The 10,506-nt window shown below is 45.9% G+C and overlaps 1 protein-coding gene across 1 annotated transcript; it reads left to right on the top strand.

Moving 5' to 3' along the window:
* Positions 1-286: 286 nt before the first annotated feature.
* On the top strand, positions 287-1,615 carry LOC310861923 (KICSTOR subunit 2-like; the record flags this gene model as incomplete). Its single annotated transcript, XM_083769659.1, has 1 exon — positions 287-1,615. The coding sequence occupies one exon, from the start codon at positions 287-289 to the stop codon at positions 1,613-1,615; it is 1,329 nt and encodes a 442-aa protein (XP_083625785.1).
* Between the last annotated feature and the right edge of the window lie 8,891 nt (positions 1,616-10,506).

Below are 10,506 nucleotides of genomic sequence, written 5' to 3'. Positions count from 1 at the left end.
TTCTGGTAACACCGAGAGGGTACGATTCACGACAAAATTATTATATGTGCAAGTTTAAATAATCGAATAACCGATCGTTGTGTAGATACTAGATACTCATCATCAGTGTCGTGAAAGTGGCATTATTAAGGGAGGCCTCTACACATCAGACTAAAGTCAACCTGACTTGACTTGTCAATATTATTCATCAGAGTTGGTTTCGTTTTGAAGACATTCCCTTCGATCCTGCCCCAGTCGGCTGCATTTCTGTAATATATGCTCTGGCCACTGATTTTATGAAGTTATTATGTCGACAGAGGCCGAGGAGCTGCTGCGGCCTGTCGCACGGGAGCGGGCCATCCTGGAGAGTTTCTTCACGCAGCTCGGGATGTTCTCCTTCGACCGGGCGAAGGACTACGTGGAGAAGGAGAAGGACAACAGCAAGAGTGCAGGGGCCACCTGGACGGCTCTGCTGGCCGCCCTGGCGCACCTGGCCGCGGCGGAGAAGGCCTACCACAACATGACATTCCTTGGACAGAGACTAGGTGGGCAGTCATTCTTTAGTCGCAAGGACTCCATCCGTACGATCTACACCTACCTGTACAACGAGTTGCGGAAAGTAGTAACAATGGGACGGCACTCCCAGCTGGGCTCCGCCCCTTACCTGGAAGACCTGCTGTCACACCTATCGGAGCAGCTGTGCCACTTCACCCGGGCTCGCATGGAGATGGCCGACCTGTTCGGAAAGATGCACTCGCTGGGGAACCGGAAGAACATCAACTCGGGTCAACTGGTCACTATCCTAGATGCTGTGCTTCAGAAATCCAGCACTAGATTCCACCACCCTATCCTGGCACGAGTGGAGGAGGGCTTCCAGACGGAGGTAGACGTGGCGACCCGGTTACTGCGCTGCCAGGCGGAGGTCTCAGAGTGGCGCTTCCTGCCTGCGCTGCTCAACCTGCATGGTGCCAACTCCAAGCTCGCTGCCTGGGGGCAGCTCTTCCAGCGGCAGAAAGAACTCCTCGGAGGCCAGTCTCAGAAGGCTGTGCAACCGCCTCACCTCTACTTGTGGCTGCAGCGCTTCCACGCAGCTCTCCTGGCCAAGTTCAGCTTCTACTTCCACGAGGCGTTAAGCCGACAAACTGCACCGGCCGACATGAGGGCCCTGACAGCCCGCACCACGCCCGACTACCGCGGCACGATCTGCTCCTTCATCCGTAAGCATGACGCCAACAATGTGTCCCTAGTGTTTGACAATCGAGGCTTGGATGGCTTCCAGGGCCACGGATACCACCACCCCCAGTCATACCGCGAGGCGCCCAAAGGCATGGAGCAGTTCCCCGCCGTGGTGTCCCTGCCCTCTGGAGAGCGGCCACTCACACACTGGCCCAACGTCGTCATGCTGATGGGAGACCGTGCCTCTGAGCTGAACACTCTGGACAAGGTGGTGCACTTCTACGACAATAAGGTCCAGAGCACGTACTACCTGACGCGGCCCGAGCCCCACTTCACCCTGGTGGCCATCTTCGAGGGCGGAAAGTCTGAGAAGGATTCACATATCACCGCCTTCCTGCAGGAGATCTCAGGCTCGCTGCGCAACTCTGCTACTGCTACTGCACTGCTACTTGATGTTTGAGTATCTGTTCTGAATATAGTGTATAGTGTATACACATAAAGTTTCCTTACATAGATATTCCACTGTTACACCGGGGCTCCACCGGACGCGTTACGTCTCCGTCACTGTCAGGGAATGTTCCCTTTTTAATCAATGGAGGGTGGCTCCACTGCCCGCGTTGCGTTGCGGCGTGACTCCATTAAAATTGCCCCGGTTCGTTTTTTGACGCACGTGACGGAGACGCAACGCAAATGCCTACTTATGATTCATGATGACTATTTTTCATGTTTTGATGTATTACCATGTGCGTCTGCTAAATGCCTAATGTAAATGGTATTACAAAACATACATTAACCACGTCAGCCCTATATACATTTCAACTATTTGAAAATAGCCGATCTACAAGCTCACAATGCATTGAGCTTGTAGATCAGCTATTTTCAAATGATTTGTATACATTTAAAAACTTGGGACATTCTGCACAATCAATCTGGTACTAGTACATTTTTATACCAATACTTTTGTTACCCTACTTTTACTAAAGTACATTTTGAATTCTGGACCTTTGCATTGTATTTTTTCGTATTTTTACATTGCAGTATTGAATTGACACTTTTTACTTACGTACATTATTCCACCACTGTTACTTTCTAAACTATTACTGACTTAAGCGTCCTTTCAGCAAAGACATTTATTTGGTGTAGAAGGGAAAAAGGGAGAGGTCCAAGGATAGACCTCTGGGGGACCCCAGTCAATGAGTGGCTAAAAGATTTTGAAATTTACTATAAAGAAGTCCTGTAGTAAGATGGGATCATGGGTGGCTTGATTCTAGGCTTAAAATAATTGATATAGCCTAGATATTTTAGTAAATCTCTATGGAGATTTTTCAGTGGAACCAGAAAAACACGCCCACCGCTATGCCCAGAGAGTCTGGAACACATCCGCTTTATTGCTTGCTTATGATCAGAGTTTCCATGCACTAGACTGTATATGACAGAAGCAGTCTGGCCACGCGAGACTAGATTTAGTGTGAAATGATTAGAAATTGTGAATTAACCTTGTCTGAGTACCTGTCATGAGATTACAGAGTATGTGAATATATGTATAGTTACAGAATGAATAGTGTGGAATTGGATGTGCACTATAGAAGGCAACATGCTTTGAGTCGGAAAAGACCAAGATTAGGGTTTTGAGAATTCCGGCACATATCTGTGGCCTTAATTGCGAAGATGAAATGAAGAATTCCTGTCTAATCACCTACTAGTCATACATTAAAATAATTGATACGATGTACGAGGCCAAATTGCATCCTGTTACCACCCCTAGCCATCCTGTTAGCTTAGTGCCACATGAAAATGCCTGAAATCATTCAAGTGAATATAGACAACCAACAGACCTGTCTAATTATCTATCGGTGACACATTTAAAGATACATGAAGATATAGGTCAGAGTTGTACGGCGTCTCAGCATGTCATTACCACATGCCACATATACTGTACATGAAATAAAAGTGCAATTTAAGCCAAAAATGTCAAAAGGTCATAAAAAATAAGTTCAGGGCTTTGGGAATTCCTGCTGTGAATTCCCAGCCCTTCGTAAGTGTTAAGATTCAACAGTATGTAATTGGGGGCATCCCAGTGCCACAATGGTCAGAAAAAAGGCCAGATTAGGGCTTTGAGAAATCCTCTAGTTTGTTTGTGAATAAAATGCTCAACAATTACACAGGATCTTGGAGGTACATACCACATGCCCAAACACATCTACTGTGTCTATGTGAAAAACGCCATACAAGAAGAATATGAAGATGATGACTTTATGTATTCTAGTATAACTCCCTAGCATTCATAAATATTAAAGTTCTTCAAAAGTTTTGGAGTGGTGAGCCGCAGCTCGGGAATCGTTTCTAGTTGATCTATATAAGTGACTAACCTGACGCTGCCAGATCCAAGGAGCTTGCTACACAAATTTGTTTCACAGCTTATTGGGATCTGGGATCGCGGAAGCAAATTCGATGACGGGGCTGTTCCTTTTTTTCAAGATACTTGGTAGATGATTGGATGGGACCGTCTGTCTATCACCGTGTGGACGTGCAAACACAACCAATCATATTGACGTGTCTATATAGCTTCACGTCCGGTTTCGCACATATCCCGCCCTTAGCTCACGCTGATTGGTCCGGTACGGAACGGATTTTTGTCAGCTCAACTGCCTGAGAGATCCCAGATGAGTGCTGTGTTGGGGAACATGGTTACCCAATACCGCCCTCATCTGGCAGCGTCAGGTTAATAAGTAACGGCATAATAGTATAATAAGTAATTTAAACGGATATACAGGCGATGGGGTGGTACAGTGGTAAAGTGCCTGCGATGGGGTGGTACAGTGGTAAAGTGCCTGCGATGGGGTGGTACAGTGGTAAAGTGCCTGCGATGGGGTGGTACAGTGGTAAAGTGCCTGCGATGGGGTGGTACAGTGGTAAAGGGCCTGTGATGGGGTGGTACAGTGGTAAAGTGCCTGCGATGGGGTGGTACAGTGGTAAAGTGCCTGCGATGGGGTGGTACAGTGGTAAAGTGCCTGTGATGGGGTGGTACAGTGGTAAAGGGCCTGTGATGGGGTGGTACAGTGGTAAAGTGCCTGTGATGGGGTGGTACAGTGGTAAAGGGCCTGTGATGGGGTGGTACAGTGGTAAAGTGCCTGCGATGGGGTGGTACAGTGGTAAAGTGCCTGCGATGGGGTGGTACAGTGGTAAAGTGCCTGTGATGGGGTGGTACAGTGGTAAAGTGCCTGTGATGGGGTGGTACAGTGGTAAAGTGCCTGTGATGGGGTGGTACAGTGGTAAAGGGCCTGTGATGGGGTGGTACAGTGGTAAAGTGCCTGTGATGGGGTGGTACAGTGGTAAAGTGCCTGTGATGGGGTGGTACAGTGGTAAAGTGCCTGTGATGGGGTGGTACAGTGGTAAAGTGCCTGCGATGGGGTGGTACAGTGGTAAAGTGCCTGTGATGGGGTGGTACAGTGGTAAAGTGCCTGTGATGGGGTGGTACAGTGGTAAAGTGCCTGTGATGGGGTGGTACAGTGGTAAAGGGCCTGTGATGGGGTGGTACAGTGGTAAAGTGCCTGTGATGGGGTGGTACAGTGGTAAAGTGCCTGCGATGGGGTGGTACAGTGGTAAAGTGCCTGCGATGGGGTGGTAAAGTGTACCACCCACAGCCGTGGGCAGGCAAAAAATACTCGCTCCTCATGTGAGCTATAGTTTTCTTAATTGGCACATTGGCACACTGTCTGGTCTACTCAGGAGAATGGTCTTTGATTTCAGCTCGGAGCACTAAAACTCTACAATGTAAATGAATGAAGTGTTTCTGTACACACATTTGTCAACTGAAGCATAAGAACCAGAGTAATTCTTTTTTTAAAGGACCACTTCACCACTTTTCAACCTAACTAATAGGTCCTCACTAATAATCATGATAAAATAGCACAATATTTTTTCCTACTCAGTCTGTGTCTCATAACCCGTCCACCAGTGACATCATCAATGCAGGCTTTCTAGTCCTGAAAAGTTGCAATGTGAAAATGGAAGCCATTGTGCAAGATAATAAAAATCTTTATTAAAAAAACTTTAAAATTAAAAAGAAATCTGCCTAATGTCACTGGTGGACGGGTTTCTGAACTGCCCACAGCCCTCCTATGAAACACAGACTGAGTATACTGTAGAATTTTTTTTGCCATTTTATCATGATAATTGGTGAGGACCTATTATACGAAGATAGGTTGAAAAGTGGTCCTTTGATACTGTTTTTATTAGGCATTTTGTGTTTCTTTTTTTTAAAGATATCTTTTTGGGGCTTTTTCAGCCTTTATTGATAGGTTGAAAGTAGATTGACAGGAAATGGGGAGAGGGGGGGGGGGGGGGGGAGACACGCGGCAAAGGCCGTCGGGATCGGGAGTCGAAACTGCGGCACGCCGTCAGGCTGGCTCAGCAGCCTAGGTGCCCAGACGGTTGAGCTAACTGTCCGGCATTTTGTATTTCTGATATAATTGACAGATAAGTAAGTAATAATAAACAAAAGAAAATAATATAGATAATGTAAATGTTCCAGATGAATACAAATGAAAAAGGTATATAAATGTGAAAAGAAAAAATCTAAAAAGAAACACAGTTAAACAAACAGTGACAGATGGTAACAAACAAAACAAAGACAACAGGACAGACACTCTTGCTCTCAAACTCTCCCAGCTAGTTGTTGTGTCCTCAGAGGGATGTATCAAACCACCAGAGTTTCTTAATCCACCTCTCAAATTCATCTTATGAAAAACTGTGTATTTCTCCGTCACGGCCGGTCAGCAGTCGTGTACTGTGACCATGCATGGCCACTGCGGGACCGCAAGGGAATGTCACGTAGCGACTCGTGTCCTGTATTGAACGCAGTTTGTTTATTTTACTTTCCTGGTACATAGAACCGATACAATTTACACATAGGGACCCATGCAGTGCCAATTCACCGGTGTTCATTTTACTGTGGGAATGAGGATGCAGAATGGAACCAAATGAACCCGTAAGCGTCCATTGTTTCCATGCTTTTTACCCTCTTTTTTTGTGTTTAGACCAATTGAGAATAAATCCCATTTACCTTGAGGGTCGATTGCTCTGCAGTTGCCTATAGCCTAACTTCATCACTCGGCGACTCAGTCACAGGCATTCACGTTTTAGGGCTGGGCCCGATGTTGCAGTCTAGCTAAAAAAGTAATGATGATAGGGATGACAGTATACTGTCAGTTTACTGTCGTCATGACAGTAAACTAATCTCCTGATAACTCTTATGCTTTACCATAATGAGTAATGACACAGTTCACAGACGGCCTCTAATTAGAGAGGTTTTTGGTTAGCCAGGCCTGTCTGCTTGCCTGCTTGCGTGCCTGCCTGCATGTCTGTCTGTAGCTGCGTTCGCCAAAGTACTGATCACACACATCAGATTCAGATTGTTTTAAAGCATGTATGTTTTCATATGAGAGCCATCAGAAATACTATACCTACTGTACAGGGTTTTCTCTCTGAGGTTCATACAGTAGTACATGGCCAGGGGCAACACTCCTGGAGTCTGTTTTAAATAGCTTTTTAACTGGATATGCACCACAGCAACCAGCTAATGTTATTATGAGCTAACTGGAGCTACGGGAAAGCCATAACAAAACACAGTGATTGAACCAACGAAAGAACGTCGGAAACGAATGAAAACAACGGAGACAGCGCTTGTTGCACCTGGCAGTTAATGACACGCGTGTCATTCTGTTTTCTTGTCCTGATTCCTGTCCTGTACCTGAGACACAGATGTGCGTGCACCACCTTCATGCATTTTGGATTTTGGCTATTCAAAAATAGCAGATTTCGTGCCGCACTGCAAGCTTGTACACCTGCTATTTTTTTTTAATCTTGAAAGAACTACATATATGGAGATCCCTGATGTCATCAATATTGGCCAGCAACTCTACATCTGACCTCAATCCCTTAGATCTCCATATATGGAGCTGACCTGTTCTGACATTCCATATGTTGATCCTTCCCCATCCATCCTTCCTCTTCGATGTCTCCCTTTTGACTTATACCTGTCCATTTAAACTCTAGACGGACCTGCCCTAAAGTTATTAGTGCAGCCACGCCCGGCAGCCGGCGAAAACTAGAGTTCTCAACAGGCCCGAAAATTAAGATCTTACCCCCCATGCCAAAGCGCCAGTGCTCGCGCAGCAGTCTGCTGTCACCCAGGTGGATTCGTGCATGCCACATCGCCCTCAGGCGTCTTACTGGTCTTACTGGGTTACTGTGGCACTTCTCATGTGTACGTACGTGTGTACGTCTGTAATCCACGTAACTCGAGAACCGTTCACCCCACCGACTTCAAATTCGACACACGTGTTCCACACCCCCACAGGGAGTGCAGTGCCCAGTGTCGAGTCCGTCGGATTATAGCCGGTTGTCCTGAAACAGCACAAAAGCCTCTGCCCGGGCTCTGGACTTGATCACATATATGGAGCTGGGCTCAGCTGGCCTGTTCCGTCATCACTTCATATTTGGGCGTGCCTGACACAGAACTCCATATATATAAATAAAGGAACATAAAGGAAATCTCCATATATAGTATGGGCATAAAAGGGACACAGACAGATGGGTAGAACAGGTACTCTAACACACGCGGGCAGCAGGTATTGCATAGCCGGGTGGGGCATGGATCTCCAACTTCCATCATTACCGACTATACCGTGCTCTACAGCCGGGCACCGATCTAGTATCAAAGAACTGTACAATCGATCAAAAGACTATTTATGCAGATATTGTACATCAGATAGAAAACCTGCGTGTCGTGTCCATCACGCCTCATGATAAGCTCCATATATGGCCAAAACAGAACTCATTCCATATGTTGATCTGACCTCATCAAACCCATTAGATCTCCATTATATACTGTATGGAGCTGACCTGTTCTGACATTCCATTATGTTGATCTGACCTCATCAAACCCTGTACACTCAAGACACACTCCATTATGGGGCGTGTCATGGAGAAGACTGGATCATCACCTAGATCACTCACTCACACACACACACACACACACACACACACACACACACACAGAGAGACTAGAGCTGTATTTGACTCAGGATGTGGGGGGTTGTCAACATAAATAGACAGCCGTGCATATGAGACATGGTGGGGGCGGGCATTAAATGACGATAAAGTTTGCGTGCTGTTGAGCATAATGGAGAATCACGGAGCATTGACAGAAAGAAGAGAGACGAGAATACTGTTGGTCTTTGACAACACACGTAGAGACACTCTACCAAACTGATCAGAGTTTCAGGTGCGCTGGGCATCAATTGATCTGATGTACCACAACTGAACTGTCTTAACACTAATTGTGTGTGTGTGTGTGTGTGTGTGTGCAAGGCGAGCATGGTTCCGTCCTCGGGTTGAGTACAGAGTGACGTAGAGGGTGCGCTGTGACTGGCCAGTCGCTGTGATTGACAGCCTACACCTAAACCTAACCCTAACCTTAACCTCAGTAAAACTATACCTGAACCTAACCTTAACCTCAGTAAAACTATACCTAACCCTAACCTTAACCTCGGTAAAACTATACCTAAACCTAACCTCAGTAAACTATACCTAAACCTAACCTCAGTAAAACTAACGCAGTGGCTGGGGGCGTTTCCAAGAACCCGGAAGAACGACGGAATCTGAGGACGATTCCCTCCTCGCGTGAGCAAGAGAGTAACAGGAAAGTGTGACGCTTCCTGCCAGCAGGAGGAAGTGCGTGACAGCTTCCTGCGGTCGCAAAAAGTAGCAGATCCACAAGCTCGAAAGCGACACGAATTGACGCATTTTGAGATTGTAGATCTGCACATTTTTCTTCAAGATTTGTTTTAGGCTTTTCTGCCTAATTACTGACAGTATCAAGTGAAGATGGACAGGAAACGGGGAGAGAGAGAAGGGGAGAGACACGCAGCAAAGGTCGTCATGAACGGGACTCGGAACACGCAACGCGCTGTCAGGCCAAAGCCTATATATGTGGCTTGCGCCTGGACCACTTTGGCCAGCGGGCGCCCCCAGATCTGCAACTTTTGCAGTTTTTTCTTACAGTATGAGGTTTGCACCTGACAGAGACAAGACGTCTGAGCCTCTAGACTCCCTCAGTGATCTGAACGCAACTTTGTGATATTGCTTTTGACGCCTCAACCATTTCAAATGTAACGGCTCTAAAAATAATTTCAATCTGTGCCCACCATGTGTTTTCAAAGGTCATTTGAAGGATCAACCTAAGCTACAGCTATAGAGCTGTGATTAGTGTGTGTATATATGCATACATATAATGAATAATGAGTAATGATGTTGTAGCCTGTAATTGAAGGCGACTCGTTTACGAGAAACTTCCTGTCAGCCTGTCTCCAGGCTGGAGATGAGAAGTGTGGAAGTGTTAAAGTATGTCTCCTGTGGATGAAAACATACCAGCAAAACACCACCACTAAACACGTCTGCATAACTGGAAAACCACGTGGCTGTTTAATTATGCGACAAATTAACGGGGGGCGGATGGGTTGGGAGACGGATGCATGGATGAGTGACAGAAAGACAACATTTTAAATGCTCCATCTCAGGTTTGCCATTTTTCAAAAAAGTTTAAAGTTTATTGATGCAACTCTTAAAAGGTACTACCTGAATTTGTCAATCTTTCTCTGCATATTTTCAGTTTCAGTTTATTTGTATTTATAGTGCAACATCACCCCAAGGGGTCTCTGTGCACTTCACAACAATACACAGCAAAAAGCAGAAAATACAATAACACAATATCAAGCATAATACGATGTGTCAGTACACATGGATGACATAAGTACCATACGTTAGGACACAGTTAAAATGCATTCAGAAAATCTATTAAAATAGCATAGGGTTTTGAAACCACGGGGCAGAGCACAGTGAATATAGTGATTTCAGTGAAGCTATAGGGGGAACACGTTATTCTCTTCTCTACATGCAGCACCTGAACATTGAACTATGCACACAGTGTTAATTTGTCCATTTGTATCACTGAGAGTAAAATTAACATTGGGGATTTTCCTGTGCCGTAATCCTACTTCTGGCTTCTGATATTTTCCGGCAACAGAGATTGATATCTTGAACTTGTGTGACTGTGGTGGAAGTATGACTGACCCTGAATCAGCCCCGGCATCCGGTTGCACTGTCAGCATAATGTGTTTGTCTCTCTGTCCTTCTATTCCTAGCCTGGCCCACAGTGCTTATCACACCTCGGCCTGTAATTAATGGGCCGCAGCCCAGGGAGAATATACGACCTTTCCCACCATATACACTGTGTCGTCCTGGCTCCCTTTGTCTTATCCCTTGTCATCTTGTCGTTTCTCTGCCCAT

The sequence above is a fragment of the Protomyctophum parallelum genome (genome assembly GCF_964188405.1).
Source record: "Protomyctophum parallelum genome assembly, chromosome: 7".
Lineage (NCBI taxonomy): Eukaryota > Metazoa > Chordata > Actinopteri > Myctophiformes > Myctophidae > Protomyctophum > Protomyctophum parallelum.
The sequence above is the reverse complement of the archived record's forward strand: the minus strand, read 5'-3'. Positions and strand labels throughout refer to the sequence as shown.